At 35.7% G+C, this 27,500-nt stretch overlaps 1 protein-coding gene across 1 annotated transcript in view; it reads right to left on the reverse strand.

The window, feature by feature from the left end:
• The window catches only part of DOCK2 (dedicator of cytokinesis 2), a 1,640,323-nt gene that overhangs the window by 1,521,158 nt on the left and 91,665 nt on the right, over positions 1 to 27,500 (reverse strand). The window contains 3 exon segments of the mRNA XM_053718563.1: positions 2,176 to 2,272; positions 4,660 to 4,715; positions 13,140 to 13,180. Of these exon segments, the coding sequence (XP_053574538.1) occupies positions 2,176 to 2,272; positions 4,660 to 4,715; positions 13,140 to 13,180 (194 nt within the window).

A 27,500-nucleotide genomic window follows, 5' to 3' on the forward strand; every position in this document is an offset into this window, starting at 1 on the left:
GCAAGTTGCAATCAGCCTGCATTGTTTCCAGTCTACTGATCTGAGCTGCAATTTTACCATTCACTATCCTGTAACCTGACCCACAGCTCAGAGGCCAGATGTGTTCATATCCTACCACTGCACTGGGGGTCTGCTTCCAAACTGTCTTTGGATTGTGATAAGGAGGCAAAGTCAATAATGAAAGTTTATTGCAAAGTTTTTCACTACGCATAATTTTATTATAGTCTCAAAACGTTTAACATTCCTTTAATTATCAATGTATCTCACTGTATCTAACATTTACTCTCAAAGTTAGTCATAATTTAGGTCTGTAACTCTCCAAATCAATATTTATCACATGTATTGGTTAGTTACTCTCCACCTGACTTACATTCATTTTCAATAACTGTCCCTTATAGAATGAAACAGAGATAGTCTTTCCTTCTCATTATATCAGTCAGTAAGTCTCTACCAGCCTGAAAATTAAAAACTTGCCAGCATCAAGAGAAATTTCTCAAAATCTTTGGGGGCATTTTCAGAATTATGTTGCAATACATTTGTCTATTTTCCACATTCAGAACTTTGCATAGAAAGATAAACAGCTCTCAAGCTAAATTTTGCCTTTCTAAAATTATTTGAGGGACCTTGCAGAACTGGAGAGACTTGTTAATCTCTCTAAAGCAGAGAGCTGTAGATCATAAACATAGAATTTGATGGTACATAAGAACCAAAAAGGCCCATCAAGTCTACCCATATTACATATTACTTTTTTCTTAGGCCTTATGCATGTCAGAGGGATTTTTGAATTAATTTACAGTCTTTGTGTTTACCACCTCAGATGGAAGTTTATTCCATGAATCCACTACCCTTTCTGTAAAAAAAATGCTTCCTCAAATTTTTCCTGAATCTGCTACCCTCTAACTTTAGATTGTGACCCCTTGTTTTGGCATTTATTTTTTTGTGGAAAATTATTTCAGCTTCTACTCTACTAAGTCCCTTCATATATTTGAAGGTCTCTATCATGCCACCCTTTTCCCTTCTATCCTCTAAACTATACATATTTAGTTCATTCAGTCTTTCTTTGTACGTTTTATATTTTAGAGCATGTACCATTTTAGTAGCCCTCTTTTTGACAGCTTCTAGTTTATTTTTATCTTTCTGAAGATATGGTCTCCAGAACTGTACATAGTATTGGCCTAACTAATGATATATAAAGTGGCATAATAACCTTGCTATTTCTGCTACTAATACCTCTCTCAATGCAACCAAGTATGCGACTGGCCTTACTGGATGCACTACTGCATTGTATACCAAATTTTAAATCATCTGAAATAATAATTCCAAGTCCATTTCTTCTTTATTTAGTCAGTAATGTTCCATTGAGACTATAATTGGCCTTTGGGTTTTTGGATCCTATATGCATAATTTTGCTCTTGGTAATATTACATTTCAGATCCCATTTATTTGACCGGTCCTCTAGTTTTTTAATATTACTGTTCATTTGATCAACCCTTCCTGGAACATCAACTCTGTTACAAATTTTTGTATCATCAGCAAACAAGCAAACCTTCCCCTTAAGCACACTTCCAATATTACTTATGAATATGTTAAACAAAACAGACCCAAGAACTGAACCATGGGAAACACCACTAGTAACTGACACCTCATTTGAATGTACTCCATTCATTTAAACCCTCTGTCTTCTATCTTTAAGCCAGCATTCTACCCACTTAACAATCTTAGCATCTACTCCAAGGCAATACATTTTGTGAATGAGTTTTTTGTGTGGGACGGTGTCAAATGCTTTGCTAAAGTCTAGATATGCAATATCTTTGGCTCCTCCCTGGTCTATTAATTTAGTTACATGGTCAAAGAAATCAATTAGATTAGTCTGACATTATCTTCCAGCAGTGAAACCATGCTGTCCTTTGTCTTCTAAGTTGTTTGTCTGAAGGAAAGAAAGAAGTCTTTCCTTTAAAAGAGTTTCCATTAATTTCCCTGCAATTGAGGTCAAACTGACTGGCTTATTGTTAGCAGAATCTTCCCTACTACCCTTTTTATGAAGAGGGACTACATTGGCAATTTTCCAGTTAGTTCCAGTTAGGCCCTGTTGTACCAGTAAGTCACACTATATGCCTTCAACTGCTTCAATAAACAAGTTACTTCTTTTTATTTGATAACAGAAGGTTTTCTTACAGTATAAAGTTGTTTCCAAATGTTTCCCCATTCTCGCAAAGTTGTTGTTACCTCCCGCACCAAAGGAATTTCAGCTGGGATGATGTTCTCTGTGTTCCTTAAAAAATATAATGAAAATATGAAATCAAACATGAAAGTAAAAAACACCAGTAATTTTCCGTTTGCATTCACTAATACAGTTTTTTTTCTCTACTCTAAACCTCAAACCAACAATAGGTTTGTATAGCAGGTATTCAAGCTTCGGAATAACTGGGTTATACTTTTGTAATCAGATGAACATTTTTTTCTATCTTGTTTGTAGTGGCAGTTCTAGATCTTTTAATTTAGAGGAATTTAAAAAAAAGACCAATAATCTGCTTATAAAGTGTAGTGGGTAACACAAGTAGATGTTTCTCTTTTCATTAGGAATTTCACATTTTTCTTTTTGAATTAAATAATCCTTTGATTTACACAATCAATTACATTTCCTTTACATTTCACACAATTTTTAACATTCCCATACTGTATTAAATCCTCAAGTTACTGCTATTTATGGTCACAGTGCAAGAGGATGAGATATCACTAGTGGGCATCAGCTGCCATTAAAGGGATACTAAACCCACATTTTTTTTCTTTCATGATTCAGATAGAACATGCAATTTTTAGCAACATTCTAATTTACTCTTATTATCAACTTTTCTTCGTTCTCTTGATGCAGCCACCAATAAGCAAGCTCTATCCAGGGTTCTGAACCAAAAATGGGACGGCTTCTTAAAGCCTCTTAATTTCTGCTTTTTCAAATAAAGATAGCAAGAGAACAAAGAAATTAATAATAGGAGTAAATTAGAAAGTTGCTTAAAATTGCATGCTCTATCTGAATCATAAAGGAAAAATTGGGTTTAGTATCCCTTTAAGCTGTATCATAGCAAACCCGCTGAGATGTCACTGCAGAGAACCAGAAGCTCAACTAAATTAGTGGATTTTCATTAAAGGGCCACTAAACCCAAAATCTTTCTTTCATAATTCAGATAGAGAATAGAAATTTAAACAACATTACAATTTACTTATATTATTTATTTTGCTTCATTTTTTAGGTATCCTTAGTTGAAGAAAAAGCAATGCACATGTTGAACCAATCACACGAGGCTTCTATGTGCAGCAACCAATCAGCAGCTACTGAGCATATCTAGATATGCTTTTCAGCAAAGAATATCAAGAGAATAAAACAAATTAGATAATATAAGTAAATTAGAAAGATGCTTAAAATTGCAATGTTTTTCTAAATCCTGAAAAAAAAAATGTGGGTTTCATGTCCCTTTAAACATCTCATTTTTACTTATATATTGTTAACTAGTTATGTATTTATTTGTTATTAAGCAGAACCAAGATCAGATGTGTCTTATAGAGTTGAAGAACACTTTTTTAAGAAGCACAAATCTTCACAGCCCACTGTCATGTAGCAAAGAGGTAGTTTGCATTAAAACAATAAGAAACCTAGTCATAATGTGAAATCTTTCATCACTTTGTGACAACATTATGACTTTCAACTTACATACCATGTAAAATTAAAGGGACATGAAGTTCAAAATTAAATTTTCATGATTTATTTGTATTAATATTTATTTTAAAACTCTCTTATTTGCGTTTATTATCAAATTTACCAGTTAGCCACTATCCATGAGACCATTATGCTGTCACAGGAACGCTCTATATTTCAACAAAGACTAGAAGAAAGCTCTAAATTTCATAACTGAATTCAATTGGAAGGTGGTGTGTTTTTTATTATTATATGCTCTATCTGAAATGGGTATTTTTGTATTTTAGGGAAGGCCCCAGCTTTTCTTCTACAGAAAACAGTGAGCAAAATAATATACTGTATAAATGTTCTTCTGATATAACTCACATATTTTCTAAATGTCTTCAAAGTAATTTGAATGTAAATTGACAATGTATGAAAACAACCAATGCATTGTAAAATAATGAGTCAATTAATGCCTTCCACATTCAGTTTCTAGAATACGTTTAAAGTTTTACCTTAAGACAAAAAAGCTCAAATTTTCATCTCTACAAAAATATATTAGGTTTAGATCATCAATCACCAGAACACAATTCCAGTGATGTATTGCTTTTGAAAGAAGAACTAGAAATTAATCATTAAACATAAAACAACAGAATTGTCAGACCTGATTTTTACTTTACTTTACAATTTGTTTATTTTAATTATCACTTTTACAGTTTGCAACTTTGATGAACAGAATGTGAACATGAGATGTGGAATCTTTTTTGTAAGAAATGTAATTCATTAATATTTTACAAGTTGAATACAGTTTTCTTCCACTGTAATTATTTTCACAGAAAAGAAGAAGAAAATGTTGTTTCTTTGTTGGGTATTTATAAAAAAAATACCCATAAAGAAGCAGAATAAAATAAAAAAGACCATGCACAGGTAATATGACAGTTAACTTGGGCCAAAGTATAAGAGATTAAAAAGTTATTGTAAAATACCTTTTCTTTTGAATGGTGACTTCTTTGATGTGAATAAATGATTTTGGAAATATTCCCTGTAGGCAAAAAAGAGATACAAGGTGTTTTATTTGTAATAGAGTTCACAATTAAAGCCAATTTAAAGGATACAGTCACCCACAACTAAAGGCCGAGTATACATTTCTGTGACAGTTTACAAAGCTGACAGATTTTTGTTATTAGATGCATTACAACAGCAAAATACCCTTTACAGCAAAATATGAAACACTTTTAAAACCATCAAAAAACAAATTCAATAAAATTACAAGAATATTTAGGTATTATGTTGACTAATATTTTATTTACAAATGGTGCCTTTAAATATAAAATATATTATATAATGAAAAATTCTAATTAAAGGGACAGTCTAGTCAAAAATAAACTTTCATGATTCAGATAGGGCATGTCATTTTGAACAACTTTCCAAATTACTTTTATCATAAATTGTGCTTTGTTCTCTTGGTATTTTTAGTTGAAAGCTAAACGTAGGTAGGCTCATATGCTAATTTCTTAGCCCTTAAAGGCCACCTTTTATCTGAATGCATTTTGACAGTTTTTCACCACTAGAGCGTATTAGTTAATGTGTGCCATATAGATCGCATTGTGCTCATGCCCGTGGAGTTACCTAGGAGTCAGCACTGATTGGCTAAAATGCAAGTCTGTCAAAAGAACTGAGATAGGGGGTTAGTCTGCAGAGGCTTATATACAAGGTAATCACAGAGGTAAAAGTGTATTAATATAATTGTGTTGGTTATGCAAAACTGGGGAATGGATAATAAAGGGATTATCTACCAATTCTGGTGTAGACTGTCCCTTTAAAGGTTAAGGCTGCATACACAAAAAAAGTTTTTTATTCCATCAGAATTTTAAAACAACATATTCTAAAACTACCAAGTTGCTGAACATTAAATGAAAATTTGTTTTTTTTTGCAAACATATAAAACATAACAAATTTAAAACATCCAGCAAATAAAGAGACAATAATTAGTTTACATCAGCCATATTTAAGAACTATATTCAGATCTATCTATCTACCTAGTTAGCTAGCTATCCTACATAAGCAGCAACTGGGTATGGATGTCTTAGCAGATGAACAATTCTTGGGAGTTTGTAGGACAAGTTCAGATCTTGCACTAATTATGGCCCGAGCCTTTTACATTACTGCATTTGGACAGTGACAGAAACAAGCTGATCTGCAGCAAGCAGGAAATAGGAGTACAGCACTAAAGAGCAGGAACTTTTGGATGATGAAGATATTATCTGATTACATATGATATTAGAAACACAGCAGCATAGTTCTAGGTAGGTGAAACCAAAAGCCAGGTCAAGACAGGTTTTTACTCAAAGTACAATATATCTTCTGCAAAAATATTGCAAATACCATGTCACACATGCTATCTCTGACATCTAAACACTAACCCTAACCACAATACCTTATACCCTAAGGGGTAGATTTTTCAAATGTCGAGCGGACATGATTCGCTATAGCGACCTAGAAGGTGGCGGAGAAGTTAAGGACCTGAAACGATGGGCGTAGAAATCAGCATCCACTGCTTGATAAATCTTCCCCATAGCATACAATTTTATACAACTTACTTCTATTATTTAATTTGCCTCCTTCTCTTGTTATCCTTTGCTGAAAGGTTTATCTAGGTAAGCTCAGGATCAGCAAATAACCTAGGTTCTAGCTGCTGATTGGTGGCTGCATATATATACAGATTGACATTGGCTCACCCATGTGTTCAGTTAGAACCCAGTAGTGTATTGCTGCTCCTTCAACAAATGATACCAAGAGAATGAAGCAAATTTGATAACATAAGTAAACAGGAAAGTTGTTTAAAATTGTATGTTCTACCTAAATCATGAAAGCAATTTTCGGGTTTCACGTCCCTTTAATGTTACGGTAAATATACATTAAAATTGTTTAACTAAATTGTCATTATTATGAGTGGGTGAATTAACCCCCCCCCCCCCAAAAAAAAACAAAATAATCAAAAAAACATATTATTTTACATTATTGGTTTTAATATTTGCATTTGAAATTATGCTCTTCTAAATTAAATTAAATTAAGCACTATTCCATTTGGCAATATAATTTGTATATGTGTGTTGACATATAACATTACTTAATGACAAAAAAAGTATATTTTCTTTGTTAGAGTAAATATTCTTTTACGACAATTGTAACACTGCTTTTCAATGACAAACACAACTTTATAAGCAATTACAGCTAGGGCTTTTGTCTAAATGCTTCGCTCTGAACCAAAACACACAGGTGGAAAGCTGAATAAAAGAAGTATGATTCTCTTTATTATTTCATTCAGTGCCAGTGTCCTGCCATAAAAGCTAACAACAGGCATCTTCCGCTACAGATGGACAGCATTTAGGCTTAGCAAATTATCTTTATCACAACTAATCCACCTATCTTATCCAAGAACAAAATTATGGTGTCAGTTTGCGTTTTGCTTTAAAGACAGATAATGTGGAATATAGGTATCGAGCAGATAACATCTTGTAGTGAATGGATTTTGTAAAACTGATTTTCTAAAATATTACAAATGTAAGAAAACCAATTGGTCAGAACATTTTCCCAGCTTGACTCCAGAATTATTTCTTGTGCCATGAAAGCAAGTAGTTTATAACTAAAATATTTTTATTTTGCAACTTTTTGCCAAAAACTAATTCAGAATATTTAAAAGCTGAAGTAGAAAATGTTTTCAAGAGGATTAGAAGGTTACTTTGCACAGAAATAAACACTGAAAACAGAAATCAACAAATTTGTATGTTTCTTGGTGAACAATCCGAGGCCTTGTTTACATAGTTGACAATAATTAATTTTGTCAGCCATTAACAGTTAAAATTGCTATTTCAATGAATAACATTTATCACAATTTACATAGTAGAGAACATTTGACTTACAGCTTACTAAATATCAGCAGTGGTTTAGTATTAAAGTGGGAACAAACAAATGATAATTTGTACCAAGTTTACAATGCATAAATTATTATTTAACAGCTGCCAAACTTTGATCAAAAATTATGTCTGACATAGGTAGATGAAATTCAGGGCAAAAATGTCAGCAAAAATAAATAAATAAATAAAAATTAAATATTGCACGATAAGAATAATAAATCTCTGACGTTTCATCCTTTAATGTACATTTAAAAAAAATGTTTACACTGCAATAAAGTATAAAAGCTCAGAAAAAAATGGAAAACAAAGACAAACAGTAATTTTCTTAATTTATATCTAAAAAGTATATATATTAGTAATGCACTTACATGTATTAATACAGAAAAAGTAGCGTTATACTAGGAATGAACAAGTATATAACAGTACACCCCTGTGCAATATCACTTAAATATCAAGTGATTCAAAATTATATCAGCTCTCAATATTTGCATTATTTCTAAGTTGACAAGTAGAGTATTTCATCTTATGAACAATCAAAAATAAATATTTTAGAAAGACTATATTGAAAATAGCCCCAAAGTAGAAAGAGAGGGCTTGTATTTTTAATACAGAAAATCCACATAAGAGCAAAGACTCTACTGTTTAATTTAGAAACAACTTAGAAGCTATTGAGAGGTGATACAATTATTACCAATTTGACATTTAAGTGATACTGCATGGGGGTTTACAGGTTCATAAGTATTTGGCCATTGATAAAATTACAGTTATTTTAGCTTTTAGAAAAAAAAAGATTGGAGTTGAATTTTATAATGAATTTGGGCTTAAAGGGACACTAAACCCATTGTTTTCTCTTGTGATTCAGATAGAGCATGCAGTTTTAAGCAACTTTCTAATTTACTCCTATTATCAAATTTTCTTCATTCTATTGCTATCTCTATTTGAAAAGCAAGAATGTAAGTTTAGATGCCGGCCCATTTTGGCTGATTGTTGGATAAATTCACCCACCAACAAACAAGTGCTGTCCTGGGGGCTAAACCAAAAATTGGCTGGCTCCTTAGCTTAGATGCCTTCTTTTTCAAATAAAGATAGCAAGAGAACAAAGAATAATAGGAGTAAATTAGAATTAAAATCATCTGCTCTATCTGAATCATTAAAGAAAAAAATGGGGTTTAGTATCCCTTTAAGTGCTGTCAGTCAGCTTTAATTTGAGGATATTTACATTCACATTTGGTGAATGATTTAGGAATTACACCACTTTTTAAATGGCAAGGGTTTACCATAAGATGCAAAGCTTTGGTAAGCCTCAAGAATAAGAAGGCAAGATAAGACTAATAAAAAGCATATAAAACATATAAAAAGCCTGCTCAGTTCTGGAACAATATGCTTTGAAGAGAAGTGTTTATTGATGATGTCACTGCTGACAGAAGCAGCAGGATGAATTCTGGAGTGTATAGGACTATACTATCTCCATAGATTTAGCCAAATACTGCAAAACTGATAGGACAATATGAGCCTCTGCTCAATTAAATACACTTATTCACCTCAGGTGATCAATATTTCAACAATAATCACCTATTGAAACTTATATGGGGCTCTATTATAAAGAGGGGCTTCTGGATACTAAAACAAGGGGTCTTGTGGGTGTCTATGCCTTTTTTGATGGCCTACTGTAAAACATGTATTCAAATTTTAATAAAAAAGGTTGTAAACTCTATAGTGAAAATTATGGGGTTATCCTATAAATTAGGTCCTTTTGGTATATTTATATAACTTTAATGTGCTTGTAGGGGCTCCCATGAGTCTCTACTTAAATAAATGCAGGTTTATTCAAGCCAGGTAATCTATATTACCACATTGACCACCTTACTATTTCAAACTTATATAGGAGCTGTATTTGAAAGACCAGCTCCAGGTCTTTAAAACAAGGCATTATGAAGGGTCTCTGTGCCTTTTGAATGGCCTCTTTCAGGGGTATATAAGTGTAAAATGTTAAAACGTGTAGTTCTATTTTAAATTGTTCTTATACTTTAGCCATCAAGACTGATGCTGTTTGAAAAGGTAGGCAATTACCTTTCAAAAGTTGGGTCTTGGGGGTTTCCAGGGCTTAAGGGAGCAGGATTGAGGCGCTTGAATACTCACCCCCATCCAGCTCCCTTAAAGGAAAAGTATACACCAATTTTCATATAACTGCATGTAATAGACACTACTATAAGGAAGAATATGCACAGATACTGATCTAAAGATCCAGTATAAAACCTTTTTAAAAACTTGCTTAGAAGCTCCGAGTTTAGCACTGTTGATGAGGTTAGGCTGTGACACCCAGTGAAAGGGGCTGGGAAAACATTAAGTGTAATCTGCATATGAAAAGACAGATTATACTAACAGGAGCCACAGGAATCTGTAGATATTAGTATACATCTAAAACTTTGGAGCTTGGTTAGTAGTCTGAAAATCAGCACATGTTAATAAAAATATTAAGCAAAACTATATATTGTTACAAAAACATTCCCGGATGGGCTATATAAAAGGATCATCTACAAAACATTTATGCAAAGAAAAATCTAGTGTACAATGTCCCTTTAAGCTTCCTACAGAGCCCGGCACTTCTGGGTTTTCAGGGCTTGGTGTGTTCACCACATCCACTCATGGTAATGTCACCAGTATCCCCAGATTTCCCCATCGATGCTGGGCCACTTGGCCATCTCATAGTGCCCTGGTAAGTGCAGGGGAGCTGAATTTATCTCCTAAAGTTGGCCCCCGGGACTAAAAGCATTGTAAGGATGACTACCATGTGTCACTATGCACAGTTAAAGGGAAAGTAAACACCAAAAATGTTATTGTTTAAAAAGATAGATAATCCCTTTATTTACCATTACCCAGTTTTGCATAACCAATACTGTTATAGAAATATACTTGATACCTCTGTAATTACCTGGTATCTAAGCTTCTGCTGACTGCCTCCTTATCTCAGATCTTTTGACAGACTTGCATTTCAGGAAATTAGTGCTGACTTAAATAACTTCACATGCATGTGCACAATGTTATCTATATAAAACACATGAACTAACGCTCTCTAGCTGTGAAAAACTGTCAAATGCATTCAGATAAGAGAAGGCCTTCAATGGCTAAGAAATTAGCATATGAGCCTACCTAGGCTTAGCTTTCAACTAAGAATACCAAGAGAACAAAGCAAATTTGATGATACAAGTAAATTAGAAAGTTGTTTAAAATGACATGCCCTATCTGAATCATGAAAGTTTAATTTGGATTTTACTATCCCTTTAAGGGATTAAACAACTTTCCAATTTAGTTATATTAAAAATTTGCTCTGTTCTCGTAGTACCCTTTGTTGAACAGTAAACCTAGGTAGACTGATTTAGGATTACTCTTTAACAAAATATACCAAGACAACTAAGTTGTTTAAAATGTAATGCTCTATGTATTCTATTTAAATTTTATTTTTGACTATACTTTCCCTTTAAACACATCGTGTAACACTTTATACATACCTGGTTATTCAAAGTGTATTTTAATGCAACATCTCATGCTGGAGTTTTATAATAAAGTTATGCATCAAAGTTATCAAACAAATGCAAATTCTTGAATATGCTAATGTAAAAACTTTCAACTTAAATTAATGGCTACATTAATTCACTGAAATAGAGCATTTAATCAAGAAGAGCACATAAAGGGACAGGAACCCCAATTTTTTTCTTTCATAATTCACATATAGCATACCAAAAGAACAAAGCAAATTAGATAATATAAGTAAATTGGAAAGTTGTTTAAAATTGTATGTTCTATCTAAATCATGAAAGAAAAAAAGATGGGTTTCCTGTCCCTTTAATACAGCAGAGCAGTTATTTCATAAATTCATATAATGTTTAAATTCTATCCATTTCTATTGGGTTGTAATGTAGGCATAAAAGCTTATTATTGCTATACAGTTACAAACATTAACAGCCAAATTACAAGGGGAGTGTTAACTCAGCTAGAAGTAAGCTTTTTGCGTGCGTCAGTTAGCGCTCGTATTACAAGTTGAAAGCAAACAGTTTTTGCTTCAGGACTAACCCGACACGCATGAAAAGCACAACTTAGAATATTGTGCGTGTGATATCTTTTCCCTGCATAGAAAGCACAACTTAGAATATTGTGCGTGTGATATCTTTTCCCTGCATAGAAAACAATGGAGCAAAAAAACGTGGAAAGAAAAAACTAACTCTTTGCTCGCGGGCAAAACCGATCCGCATATTCTCATTTGCGATAACCGACATAAAAATATGAATATTTTACATTCCAATGTTTTAACTTTTTTGTGCAATATTTTTTTTTTAGACTAATTTTTATTAGATAGTGTTATTATGAGTGTAACTGTATTTTTCAATGTATTTTTGATGTGTTTTGTTGTTTTGTGACACTTTTGTTTCGCAAAACAGTTAACCAGAGTTCTGAGGATGAGCTATCCCAATGAGCGTTAACTTCAATTATGCTCAAGCAGTCACGTTTACTTTCAACGTGTAATACAAGCATTAAAACTGACATGCACAAACACCTGTGATAAACCCCTTTTTGCTTGCTTGAAACTGTTAGCACTCCACTCTTAATCTGGCCGCAATCTTGTATACTCATTTTTAAAGAAACTCTTATGCCTGCTGATTGCTCTTAAATTAAAGACTATACAGAAGGCTATTCAAATTCTATCTAAAAATTATCTGTTATCCACTTTTATTACATTGCTGAAAACAAAACCAATTAGTAAAGTAACAAAAAATGGAGTTTGCAACTTTAATATGATTGGCTGAAAAAACAACAACAATCCAAGTAGGTCTGTATAGTACCAATCATGCTTCAAACAATCCCCTCCTCATTTGGGGGGCAATACAAGGTATGTTTATTGTTTAGCATTGTGTCATATCTATATCACACAACTGCCCATACCTGGACATGAGAGTCAAGGCATTAATTGGGTGTACTGGTCAGTTTAAAGGGAAATACTTTTTTTGCATTTATTAGTCACAAATTATTCACTGCACTGAAAAAGATATACATGCAAAATAAATGTTTTGGAAGCATTTTAAACTGTATTCTACAATATATAGTACAAAACTTAAAAAACAAAAATAATTTCTTACGTTCTTAAAATGATCAAACTGTATGTAGTATCAGTTTATTGTCATCATCCAGGGATAACAGAAAACATTATCACATGTGACATTATTTTCCTATCATAAAAATGTCTTTTTTTAAATTTAATTATGTTGTGTTCTAATATTTGCATTCGTTTTTCTCTTATGTACAATTAAGTAATATGAATTACAACAATTTTTAATTCATTTAATTATTAGTTTAAGAAAAACACTGTTATAAATTAATTGTTTACAAAGTCATGTAAAAGACAATTACATTCAGCAAATAGTATTCATTTTTTTGCAAAACACAAAGGAATATGTGCTGTATAAATGCTATACGGTCATTTCACAATGCTCAGTGATTTCCTCTGGGAGGAGATTTATAACTCATATGAAAGATAGAAAGCAATTTAATCTTACCTCAAGCGTCCTGTGTTTCATCAGATATCCTTTGTACCAATCTAAAAATTAAACAGAGAACAATGTTAAACTTCATATAGTAAAATTAAAATTGAAGCTATAATGTGTAACTATTACTTACTCAAGTAAAATTAGACAGTAAAGTAAGTATGATAATAGCAGATGTCCAATTCTGCCCAAAGAACATAGCAGAAACTTGAATTTAGAAACTTGAATTTTACATTTTTGATGTCTAAAAACAAAATGTATGCTTACCTTATAAATTATTCTCTTTTGGAATGATTTTGGTCCACATTCCTCCATAATATATGGGATATATTACCCACCACTAGGAGGAGATCAAGAACCCCTACAAGAGCTTTAAAACCCTCCCACCTCCCATCTATCTCTAGTTTTACGTATAGTTGAGTAGAGAATAGGAAAGAAAGGCAGGAAAGGCAAAGCAGGGTCTATAGAGGTGTCATAAGAACTGCCGCTAATGAAGCGGGTGGGGCCTGTGGACCATCATCATTCTGAAAGAAAATAATTTTATCAGGTAAGTATAATTTTTTTTCTTTCATAAAATGATGATGGTCCACAGTCCTCCATAACATATGGGATTAATACCCAAGCCGATGGTCTATGTTACGGACAGGGTAGAAAAACACTTTCTCTTACAGTTCCTATTTACCCAATACAGCAGCATGAAACTTTCTTGTGAAAAGCTGCTTGCAAAGAAGCAAAGCCATAAAAATGATAAAATTTGAAAAGGGAGGACTTTGTTACAGCTTTGCAAATCTGCTCTAAAGATGCATCATTCTTAAAGGGCCACAATGCTGCCACTGCTCTTGTCGGGTGAGCTGTGATATGTTTAGTAGAACTACTAACCCTTGTGAGTCACTTGTTTATGCCAAGATGCTAATACTACCTTAGTAGTGTTCTGTCCTTTACGATTCCCAGAGCAATCTACAAATTAACTAGACGTTTTTCTAAACTCTTTAGTCACTTGGAGATAGAACTTCAAAGCTCTAACTATGTCCAGATTACATAACAATTTTTCCTTAGAGTTATCAGGGTCTGGACAAAGAGAAAGAACAAAATTTCTTGATTGATGTTATCAGTTGAAACCACCTTTAGAATAAAATCAGATTTGGTATGCAGTACAGACTTATCATTGTGAAATATCAAAACATGAGGATCACAAGGATAATATGGACATCTCTTCTAGCAGAATAGATAGCTAATAAGCACCTTCTAAGACAACAGTTTTTATGTCTATGGCATGCATTAGTTCAAAGGGAGGACCCTAAAGAACTGAAAGAACTAAGTTCAAATATCAGGGAGGAGAAATAGGTCTTACAACTGGCATAATTCTAACTAACGCCTGGACAAAGGTCTGAACATCAGAAAGTTTAGCCAACTTCCTATGAAAAAGAACAGATAAAGCTGAAATTTGACCCTTCAGGAAACTATCTGATAAAACCCTTTTCAAGGCCATCTTGTAAGAACTGAAGAATTTTTGGGATCCAAAAGGAACACCAAGAAAATCCCTTAGAGGAGCACCACACAAAATATGCTTTCCAAAATTTGTGGTAAATACTTTGAGACACAGGTTTCCTAGCCTGTATCAGAGTATCGATTACAGAGTCTGAAAATCCTCTATGTCCAAAAACTAGGAGTTCAACCTTCAAACTTAGAGAATTGAGATCCTGATGGAAAAGAGGACATTGTGATAACAGGTCTTGTCTCAGAGGAAGACGCCAATGAGGTATTGTTGACATCTGTTTCTAGTTCTGCATACCATGTCCTGCAGGGCCAGGCTGAGCAATTAATATTTACCCAGTATAAAATATTTAATACATATTACAATTGTACATTTAAAAGTTAAAAAATAAATGCAGCCATCCATATGTTTAGTGTACATATAATGACATAAAAAACATGGTATCAATATCGTACCCAAAGTCCATACAAACACTAAGTAACTCCTTGATAAATTTGTATATTATTATTGGATTTGTATCAGTCCCATTACATGCTTGGAGGTATTCCAATAGTAGTTATATACAACAATGTTCTTAGACTCACTGTTACAGTGTGGCGAGATAGCCGTTAATATTTTTCACTTTTTATTCGATCATGTGATACCGGTGGACAAATCACAGGTCAGATTTACCGGCCACTGAAAATTGGCGATCCGTTTTCAAGATCTTGATAAAGGCCTGAAGGCTGAAACATGTAGAAGCTGCTGAAGGAATCATACAGTGTTTTTAATAAACACCTGCGAACCAAGGCTGAATGGATAAAGGATATTACAAACCCTTTCAACTGTTCTTCCTAAATAAGCCGCATTAAGAAGACAAACCTATATACATAAGTTAATGTATCTGACGATGATATTGCTTCCCTGGGTATCAACCCGTATCTTGTGTTTACACTGACAAGATTACACAGAGTTTGAATAGACCCAGATACTTGCTACTAGCAAAAAGTAATATATTTCAAGATTGAAATACTGTACATGCTTAAGGTTTTCCTATGTAATCAAATCTAATACAACTACAAAGAATTTGAATCAGGATCATCAATTTCCATTGGCCGGTAAATCTGAAATGTGATTGGTCCACCGGTATCATGCGATCAAAGAAGCAGTGAAGGATACTAACGGCCACCTTGCCACACTGTAACAGTGAGTCTAAGAACTTTGTTCTATATAACTACTATTGGAATACCTCCAAGCAAGTAACGGGACTGATACAAATCCAATAAGAATATACAAATTTATCAAGGAGTTACTTAGTGTTTGTATGGACTTTGGGTACGATATCGATACCATGTTTTTTATGTCATAATATGTACACTAAACATATGGATGCATCTGTTTTTTAACTATTATATGTACAATTGTAATATGTATTAAATATTGTATACTGGGATAAGAATAAGCTTTATAGCGCCAAACCCTTTTTTGTTTTAATTGCCGTATTTACTGCTGTTCATTAGGAGAGCTAACAGATTTGGAGGTTTTTGGCTTTTTATTCACACAGAGGTTATTAGGATTTTTTTGTGCTTTTTATTGGAGCAATTAATATTACTGATGCTGACTCCTGTTTGAACCGAGCAATGACTCTTGGCAGAAGAACAAATGAAGGAAACAGGTATGCTAGATAGAATTTCCATATACATTCCAAGGCGTGAGCCCTTGGATCTCTTGATCTTGAACAGTACTTTGGAAGGTTGTGATTTAAATATGAAGCCATCAGATCTATGTCTGGTAGACCCCATTTGATTACCAGTTGATTGAATACATCCTGATAGACAGACAATTCTCCTAGATGGACTGATTGACAGCTGAGATAGTCAATTGTTCACACCCGGAATGTGAATCTCTGATAGGGAGAACTGATTTCTCTCTGCCCAGGACAGAATTTGAGAGACTTCCAGCATTGTCGATGGACTGATAGTACCTCCTTGATGATTAATATAGGCTATCGCTTTGATATTGTCTGACTGTAAACAGATAAATATCTCCTCCTTCAACAGAGGCCATGCCTAAAGAGCTTGAAGAATCACTTAAAGTTCCAGAATGTTTATTGGTAACCTTGCCTCTAAATGAGACCAAACTCCTTGCACCCTTCGAGAAATCCAGACTGCTCCCCAGCCTAACAGACTGGCATCCAACGTGACAATGGCCCATGATGGACAAATAAAAATTGCCCAAGGGTCAAAGAAGATTGTCTGACTGTCCTGAGCTATTTGTTTCTCCAAATGTAGATAATTATTTGACTGCTGACTGAGCATGGATAGTTGAAGGGGTTGTAAGTGAAAGTGGGCAAAAGGAACCACGTCTGAAGTGGTTACCTTAAGACGCACTACCTCCATGCACTGAGCTACAGATCGCAATTGAGTACTATTCATGGAGAGACATGCTCTCTGGAGCTTTAACCTGCACAGTTTCATCAGGAACAGATGCATACGGACTGAATCTATTATGATTCCTAAAAACATTACCCTTGTAGCAGGATATAACAAACTTTTGGGAACATTGATATTCCAACCATGGTTTTGAAGAAATAATAGAAGCTTGCGAGTCTCGGTGGTCGCTATTGAGATAGAAAGAGCTTGCAAAAGTATGTCATCCAGATACAGTGCAATTGAGATTGCCTGAGTTCTGATCACTGCCAACAGGGCACCTAACACCTTTTTAAAGATGCATGGAGCTGTAGCCAGACCAAACGGAAGAGGGACAAACTGGTAGTGTTTGTCCATATAAGCAAACTTCAGGAACTAATAGTGATCCCTGTTGAAGGGAATGGGTAGGCATGCATCCTCAAGGTCTATTATAGTCATAAATTGACCCTGTTGAATTTAGGGCAAGATTGTTTAAGATGTTTAATGTCCTTGGGTCTAAGACAGGTCTTTTTAGGAAAATAGATTGGAGTAAAACCCTTGACCCTGTTGAGAAACACGTACTGTGATAATTACTCCCACATCCTCTAATTCCCAAATACACAGTAGAAAGGCAGCTGCCTTTGGCTGAAGTTTGGGAACATGAGACAGAAGGAATTGCCCTCGAGGAGTTCTGGACCTGAGGCCTATCAGATAACTCTGAGAAATAATGTTTTGAACCCAGGGGTCCAGGACTGACCTGCACCAGGTTTCCTGAAAGAGAATCAGTCTGCTCCCTACCAGAACAGATTCTGTTTAGGGTGCCTAACCTTCATGCTGATTTATTGGTGTTGTACTTTTTGGATTTCTGTTATTTGACCATGAAGAACTAGGCTTCCAGGCTGATTAGGAGTGCTCAGGTTTCTGAGAAGAGGAGGATCTGATCTCATGAGGAGCAAATGGAACAAAACTGATTTCCTTTTTTATTCTTTTCTTTGGATTTTTTATCCTGAGGAAGAAAAGCTCCTTTCCCAACAATGACTGTCTTAATAATAAAGTCCAAGTCTGAACCAAATAGAATCTTCCCTTGGAAGGAAAGAGTTATTAGTCTATTTTTAGAGATCATGTCTGCTGACAAAGATTTTAACCAAAAGGATCTCTTTGCCAGCACTGCTACAGACATATTTTTGACATTTATCTTAATAATGTCAATTACTGCAACACACATAAATCTTTGAGCCATTTTAAGTGCTTTCATGCAGTTTTGTAAATCATCAGTAGAGGTTGGTCTGCCACCATTTTGGCTATGGAGTCCCACCATAGTGTTCCTGCTTCAGCCACCCAGGTGAGATAAACAGCCGGTCTAAGTAAAAGGCTTGTTTAAAGAAAGGGTTTCCTTAAGAAGGACTATCTAATTTACAGTCCATTATGTCTCTAAACGAAGTGCTATCCCCCTTAGGGATTGTTTCCCACACTTCCAGATTCTGTTCTGAAATGGGGTGCATTTTCCTAAATCTTGTGAAAGGGGCAAAAGTAATGCCTGACTTTTTCCATTCCTTAGCAATATAGTCTAAATCAGGGACCTGAAACACCTGTGGAATTTATAGTGGAGCTTTGAAAACAATATTTAACTGATTAACAGGCTTGCTTGCAGCAGGTTTATAATACCTCCTGCAATAAATTGTGGATTTTCTCCACCCTAAATTTAAAGGCACTGTCATATTCAGGATCAGGCACAGGCTCCTGTTCATCTGATGACACTTCTCCATCAGAACTAGATATATTTGCATCCTCAGAGTAAGAGAGCAGGAACTTGGGGTTGAGGGGAAAGATTTTGCACATTAACCTCATGAGACTGAGATAAATACCCAGATGTATGCTTACTTGGTTTAGGGATTGTCGCCAAACAATCTGTCAAAATTTTATACATACTGGTTTTAAATTCAGGAGTAAAATCAGTAGAGTCCCCCTGAGTGACAAGTATTGGGCAAACTTCCCTTTGAGAAGTGGAAGGTTGTGTTTGGTTTGCATGCAAAATATGAGGTATTCAATTCTCATAGATTTGGTTGACCTGGCATACTGGAAAAGATTTGCCAAATACACAAATGTATGTAACTAGTGGGATATCAGAAACTGACTCCTCTAAAGAAATATCAGTGTAGACAGAAACATGTTGTTCCATATCTGTACTCATATAACAGTATACAATGACACCTTATATAATAAACAGTACAGAGAAAACTTGGTACAGAGTCCTATACATGATATTAACACTTGTATAATCACCCAACGTAGAAAGTTTAACAAGCCCCAAGAAATAAGGGAATCCCTTAAGCACCCCCTGGCAGCTCCTGTATGGGTACTCACTCCTTTCCTTGGACTGGCAGGCACTAAAAAACAATAAAAAGCAGTTAAAGAACCAGCCCTCCACTGTTGCAGGTGAAATTTAGTCACAGAGGCTCGAGATAGCCGAGAGAAAAGCAAGGAAACACAAAAGAGGCTACCCCCAGGAGTAAAGCCAGATACACAGAAATAATAAAAAAAAACACTTTTGAAATTTTTTAAGTAAAATAAAGTGCACTAAGCATAATCATCCTATAAACCCTTTTAAAATATGTTCCCCAGCATAACCGGAGCCTGCTCTATCTACCCACATCATGAGTTAAGCTATTGCCGGTTCTCTTGAAGGGTCATGCACATACATTTGTAAAGTGCTCAAAAAATTATCTCAAAAGCTGGCAGTGTTAAAAAAGGGACATGATATGGAAAAAAAATTGTGTCATGAGGGGAGCAGGTTAAGTCCACTGGCTATGCTGTACCTGTGTCAGAGTGCCTACAAATAGCCTCTGGGTTATGTCTGTGCTGTGTAAAGGCACTTACCTTACGCAGCACACCTCCACAGGCTTACAAGGCATGTCCTCTATGTCAATGCAGTTGCAGCAGTATCCAATAGAGAGCCCATCCAGTGCAGGTATCTATCAAGTACCACAGAGGATTGCAGTAGGAAATACCATAGTCCCTCAGGGGGAGGCTAGGGTAGGTATGGCTGTAGTCCCGTTTGGGAAATACTGTGCACATAACAAGATATTCCTGTGTCCCTCTATCATTCAGCAGCTACTGTGAAGAGTCTTTTCTGTCTTCTTTGTAAATGATCATCCCCAGGGACTCTGAGTCTCACATAGGTCTGAGCAGCCAATTTGTAATCCATAAGCAAGTAGCTGGAACAACCACTATTCTCAACCATCTCCTACAAGGCCAAGAACAAATTAGAGATACATGGGAGGTGGGAGTGTTTTTAAACTCTTGTATGGGTTCTTGACCTCATGCTAGTGGCAAAAAATATATCTGATATGTTAGGGAGGAATGTGGACCATCATCATTTTACGAAAGAAATAAGCAATTCTGCATTTTAATTTTTTTTTTTTATCAATGCTATGAAATGTTAAGTGTCTTTTTACTCTTTTATTAAAACACAGTATGACATTGCTTCCACAAGAAATAAAGAGTAGGTATGTGCATTCTAGGGTTTTATTAGGAAACAAATGCCGGATATCGCCACCTCAAGCAGCATTTGGGTATTTTCTGAGCCTTCTTACTGTGAATGTGCAACACACCAAGATGTGCATAGATCTTAGGGCCCCATGTTCTAAGCCATAAACGTGTTGTCCACATGCAATTTATTGTCAAAGTCCGCACCCACATACAAATTATAATGTTCAAAGCTGTTAACTGTCCAAAAAGTACTGTAAAGTCTGCTAAATGAAATATGTGAACGGACTAATCTGTTTTTGTTCACTCTATCTCCTTTTTTAATGAGGACATGACATTGTATGCCTTTTAGTCAGCTTATATTGAATATTATTAAGAGTTAAATTACTTTGGCCTAGATTTGGAGTTTGGCGTTAGCCGTGAAAACCAGCGTTAGAGGCTCCTAACGCTGGTTTTAGGCTACCTCCGGTATTTGGAGTCACTCAAAATAGGGTCTAACGCTCACTTTTCAGCCGCGACTTTTCCATACCGCAGATCCCCTTACGTAAATTGCGTATCCTATCTTTTCAATGGGCTTTTTCTAACTCCGGTATTTAGAGTCGTGTCTGAAGTGAGCGTTAGACATCTAACGACAAAACTCCAGCCGCAGGAAAAAAGTCAGTAGTTAAGAGCTTTCTGGGCTAACGCCGGTTTATAAAGCTCTTAACTACTGTACTCTAAAGTACACTAACACCCATAAACTACCTATGTACCCCTAAACCGAGGTCCCCCCACATCGCCGACACTCGATTAAATTTTTTTAACCCCTAATCTGCCGACCGCCACCTACATTATACTTATGTACCCCTAATCTGCTGCCCCTAACACCGCCGACCCCTATATTATATTTATTAACCCCTAATCTGCCCCCCACAACGTCGCCGCCAGCTACCTACACTTATTAACCCCTAATCTGCCGACCGCAAAGCGCCGCCACCTACGTTATCCTTATGTACCCCTAATCTGCTGCCCCTAACACCGCCGACCCCTATATTATATTTATTAACCCCTAATCTGCCCCCCTCAACGTCGCCTCCACCTGCCTACACTTATTAACCCCTAATCTGCCGAGCGGACCACACCGCTACTACAATAAAGTTATTAACCCCTAATACGCCTCACTAACCCGATAATAAATAGTATTAACCCCTAATCTGCCCTCCCTAACATCGCCAACACCTAACTTCAATTATTAACCCCTAATCTGCCGACTGGAGCTCACCGCTATTCTAATAAATGTATTAACCCCTAAAGCTAAGTCTAACCCTAATACTAACACCCCCCTAAGTTAAATATAATTTACATCTAACGAAATTAATTATCTCTTATTAAATAAATTATTCCTATTTAAAGCTAAATACTTACCTGTAAAATAAATCCTAATATAGCTACAATATAAATTATAATTATATTATAGCTATTTTAGGATTAATATTTATTTTACAGGCAACTTTGTAATTATTTTAACCATGTACAATAGCTATTAAATAGTTAAGAACTATTTAATAGTTACCTAGTTAAAATAATTACAAAATTACCTGTAAAATAAATCCTATCCTAAGTTACAATTAAACCTAACACTATACTATCATTAAATTAATTAAATAAAATACCTACAATTACCTACAATTAAACCTAACACTACACTATCAATAAATAAATTAAATACAATTCCTACAAATAACTACAATGAAATAAACTAACTAAAGTACAAAAAATAAAAAAGAACTAAGTTACAAAAAATAAAAAAATATTTACAAACATTAGAAAAATATTACAACAATTTTAAACTAATTACACCTACTCTAAGCCCCCCAATAAAATAACAAAGACCCCCAAAATAAAAAATGCCCTACCCTATTCTAAATTACTAAAGTTCAAAGCTCTTTTACCTTACCAGCACTGAACAGGGCCCTTTGCGGGGCATGCCCCAAGAAGTTCAGCTCTTTTGCCTGTAAAAAAAAACATACAATACCCCCCCCAACATTACAACCCACCACCCACATACCCCTAATCTAACCCAAACCCCCCTTAAATAAACCTAACACTAAGCCCCTGAAGATCATCCTACCTTGTCTTCACCTCACCAGGTATCACCGATCCGTCCTGGCTCCAAAATCTTCATCCAACCCAAGCGGGGGCTGGCGATCCATCATCCGGTGGCTGAAGAGGTCCAGAAGAGGCTCCAAAGTCTTCATCCTATCCGGGAAGAAGAGGCGATCCGGACCGGCAACCATCTTGATCCAAGCGGCATCTTCTATCTTCATCCGATGACGACCGGCTCCATCCTGAAGACCTCCACTGCGGACCCATCTTCTTCCGGTGACGTCCAACTGAAGAATGACGGTTCCTTTAAGGGACGTCATCCAAGATGGCGTCCCTCGAATTCCGATTGGCTGATAGGATTCTATCAGCCAATCGGAATTAAGGTAGGAATATTCTGATTGGCTGATGGAATCAGCCAATCAGAATCAAGTTCAATCCGATTGGCTGATCCAATCAGCCAATCAGATTGAGCTCGCATTCTATTGGCTGATCGGAACAGCCAATAGAATGCGAGCTCAATCTGATTGGCTGATTGGATCAGCCAATCGATTGAACTTGATTCTGATTGGCTGATTCCATCAGCCAATCAGAATATTCCTACCTTAATTCCGATTGGCTGATAGAATCCTATCAGCCAATCGGAATTCGAGGGACGCCATCTTGGATGACGTCATTTAAAGGAACCGTCATTCATAGTTCAGTCGTCGGCCAGGATGGATGTTCCGCGTCGGAGGTCTTCAGGATCCTGCCGCTCCGCTCCGGATGGATGACCAAAGAAGATCCCGCTTGGATGAAGACTTCAATCGGATGGAAGACCTCTTCTGCCCCGCTTGGATGAAGACTTCAGCCGGATCATGGACCTCTTCAGCCCCCCACTTGGGCTTGGATCAGGACATCGGAGGAGCTCTTCTGGACAGATCGGTGAACCCGGTGAGGTGAAGACAAGGTAGGAAGATCTTCAGGGGCTTAGTGTTAGGTTTATTTAAGGGGGGTTTGGGTTAGATTAGGGGTATGTGGGTGGTGGGTTGTAATGTTGGGGGGCTTGGTTATTGTATGTTTTTTTTTACAGGCAAAAGAGCTGAACTTCTTGGGGCATGCCCCGCAAAGGGCCCTGTTCAGGGCTGGTAAGTTAAAAGAGCTTTGAACTTTAGTAATTTAGAATAGGGTAGGGCATTTTTTTATTTTGGGGGGCTTTGTTATTTTATTAGGGGGCTTAGAGTAGGTGTAATTTGTTTAAAATTGTTGTAATATTTTTCTTATGTTTGTAAATATTTTTTTATTTTTTGTAACTTAGTTCTTTTTTATTTTTTGTACTTTAGCAAGTTTATTTAATTGTATTTATTTGTAGTAATTGTATTTAATTAATTTATTGATAGTGTAGTGTTAGGTTAATTGTAGGTAATTGTAGGTAGTTTATTTAATTAATTTATTGCTAGTGTAGTGTTAGGTTTAATTGTAACTTAGGTTAGGATTTATTTTACAGGTAATTTTGTAATTATTTTAACTATTTTAGCTATTAAATAGTTCTTAACTATTTAATAGCTATTGTACCTGGTTAAAATAAATACAAAGTTACCTGCAAAATAAATATTAATCCTAAAATAGCTATAATATAATTATAATTTATATTGTAGCTATATTAGGATTTATTTTACAGCTAAGTATTTAGCTTTAAATAGGAATAATTTATTTAATAAGAGTTAATTTATTTCGTTAGATTTAAATTATATTTAATTTAGGGGGGTGTTAGTGTTAGGGTTAGACTTAGCTTTAGGGGTTAATACATTTATTAGAATAGCAGTGCGGTCCGCTCGGCAGATTAGGGGTTAATGTTTGAAGTTAGGTGTCGGCGATGTTAGGGAGGGCAGATTAGGGGTTAATACTATTTATTATAGGGTTAGTGAGGCGGATTAGGGGTTAATAACTTTATAATAATAGCGGTGCGGTCCGGTTAGCAGATTAGGGGTTAATAAGTGTAGGCAGGTGGAGGCGACGTTGAGGGGGGCAGATTAGGGGTTAATAAATATAATATAGGGGTCGGCGATGTTAGGGCAGCAGATTAGGGGTACATAGGGATAATGTAAGTAGCGGCGGTTTACGGAGCGGCAGATTAGGGGTTAATAATAATATGCAGGGGTCAGCGATAGCAGGGGCGGCAGATTAGGGGTTAATAAGTGTAAGGTTAGGGGTGTTTAGACTCGGGGTACATGTTAGAGTGTTAGGTGCAGACGTAGGAAGTGTTTCCGCATAGCAAACAATGGGGCTGCGTTAGGAGCTGAACTCGGCTTTTTTGCAGGTGTTAGGTTTTTTTTCAGCTCAAACAGCCCCATTGTTTTCTATGGGGGAATCGTGCACGAGCACGTTTTTGAGGCTGGCCGCTTGCGTAAGCAACTCTGGTATCGAGAGTTGAAGCTGCGTTAAAAATGCTCTACGCTCCTTTTTTGGAGCCTAACGCAGCCTTTATGTGGACTCTCAATACCAGAGTTATTTTTATGGTGCGGCCAGAAAAAAGCTGGCGTTAGCTACGCGGGTCGTTACCGACAAAACTCCAAATCTAGGCCTTTGTTTGTGTCTATTTACGCATCAAGTTTGTGGATTAACATCCACGACTTCTTAGTTGGCGGAGACAATAGAAATCAATGGAGGTTCACAGACAGATGCCAAATAGATGCTAAATAAGTAGCGCAATTAAAACATAACTACTTGGTAGTTGACCATTCACTCATGGAGACCCTGCTATATCTTTTTTAATTTCTGAGTTCTTTAAATACGAAGGAGAAGGCAGACTCGAGATGGAGCACAATTACCAGAGCTTTCACAAAGTAAAAGTCCCAACTATATTTTTTCCCCAGGTTTGGATTAGATGCCCTTACTGACAAATGTTATTCAAAGGTTATGGCTGGATAGGCAGTCTATCTTGGCACTGTACAAAGAGATCAGTGACACACTGGAGCCCATGACAGCATGGTCATGGTCAATTCCTTGAGACTTCTAAAACTTCTGGCTGCACTACATTTCTTTGTGACAAGATTGTTCCAGTCATTTTCAAGTGTCATTATTGGCATAAGTCAGTTTGCTGCTATGGTGATTGACTCACTTATGAACATTTTTTCGAGGTATGTGTATCTGCCAAGAACACCTGAAGAATGGCAATTGTTTAAGTCCAATTTATATAGAATAGCTAACATGCCTAATGTTCTTTGAGCTATTGATTGTGCACATTTCCACACAGAGCAAAGCTTCAAAGTTATCAATAATCGAATTGTCTTTGCAACTGATTAGAAATTTATTCAGGTTTTTGTTATTAAATGTGAGTGATGGACTTGTTTCCGCAAGGCAAGAACTATGGCAGTATACTTTAACTATTGAGATGCAATTTGATGCCTTAGTATCTGGGAAGAGGAAAAAGTGCCATCAGACTGGAAAGAGGGACGTCCCATCAAGATCCCCAAGAAAGGTGATCTGAGTAACTGTACAAACTACAGAGGGATAATGCATCTATTAACCCCAGGCAAAGTGTTCAACAGACTCATCTTAAATAGAATGAAGGAACAAGTCAATGCTCAGTTGCAACAAAGCAAGCTGGTTTTTGCAAACATAGATCCTACATAAACCAGACTGCAACACTGTGCATTGAGCAGTAATCTGTCTTTTCATAAACAGGGAAGGGGGGAGTGTCTGCTCTTTCTGCTTTCCCATCCCCTTTTACTGGGTGTCCCAGCCTAACCTTATCAATAGTGATAAACTGGGAGCTTCTAAGTAAGTTTTAAAAAAAAAAATGTTATACTGGATTTTTAGATCAGTATCTGTGCATATTCTTCTTTATAGTAGTGTAGATTATATGCAGTGATACGAAAAGTGGTGTACACTGTCCCTTTAACATGGCCAGCACAGACTCTTTACGAGCAGTTGTAAAATTGCTTTTAGGTGTCATACAATAAAAATAACTTGTTGATAATCAAATTTCAATGGGGAAGTTCACAAAATAAACCGCTCACCATTTAACCCTAACTGCTGTCCACTTGTCCCCATACTGTAAATAATCCTTATCACCTGATCCTCACCACACCAGATATCTCTAACTTTTCATCTCTCAACACAATGACAAATACCCCCACTAAATCTAACAACATATTTCTCTATCTGGGCTTCACCTCCAAGGTTATCCTCCTCTCTTCTTGCAAATAACCCCCTAACATCCAAATGAGTATAATAAAACTAATGCTGAATGATCATCTGTTTGACAATTCCTTAATTCATCCAGCAAGAACAAGTTGTCTTCATTTTATTCTTTACAACATTCTAATTTCTGCTTTCTCAATTTCCTACTCTATATAAAAAAGGCAAATCCCAAATCATTAGGCAGAATTTTTTATGGTTTGGCTCAATGGGTCTGATATTCAAAAGCTCTCCTCTCTGGCGAGATGATCTAAGACACCTCATCAGTATGGAGAGGTACCTAATAAAATGTTAGGAACACAAATTTTAATTTGAAAGTTATTTATCTCACTATGCAGAGTCCTTGATGTGAAGGATAAACACCTACATTACAATATAAGTTCTAAAAAACCCCCAAAGATTTTGCATGATTTCTCCCCTATGCCAGCAAACATTTGAATATAAGGCCCACTGTCAGAACTGAGTACATTCTCTCTTTAAAATGGTACAAAAGAGATTTTATTTTATTAGTAAATACATACTTGCTGATGGTTTTGAATGGTCTTGACAAGCCAAAAAAAACCTGAGCAAATTACTTTGCTCTATTAAGGATAGACCTCAGTTAAATAAGGACTGCAAAAAAATGTTTTTGGTCACTCAATATTCTTTTTTTCCAGTGCATAAAACATATGTGCATGCAAAATAAAAAAAAGGGATTGTTGAGTCAAAGGAAGCTGATAAAAAAAAGACGGGTAGGACATT

Source organism: Bombina bombina, chromosome 6 (genome assembly GCF_027579735.1).
Source record: "Bombina bombina isolate aBomBom1 chromosome 6, aBomBom1.pri, whole genome shotgun sequence".
NCBI classification, from domain to species: Eukaryota; Metazoa; Chordata; class Amphibia; order Anura; family Bombinatoridae; genus Bombina; species Bombina bombina.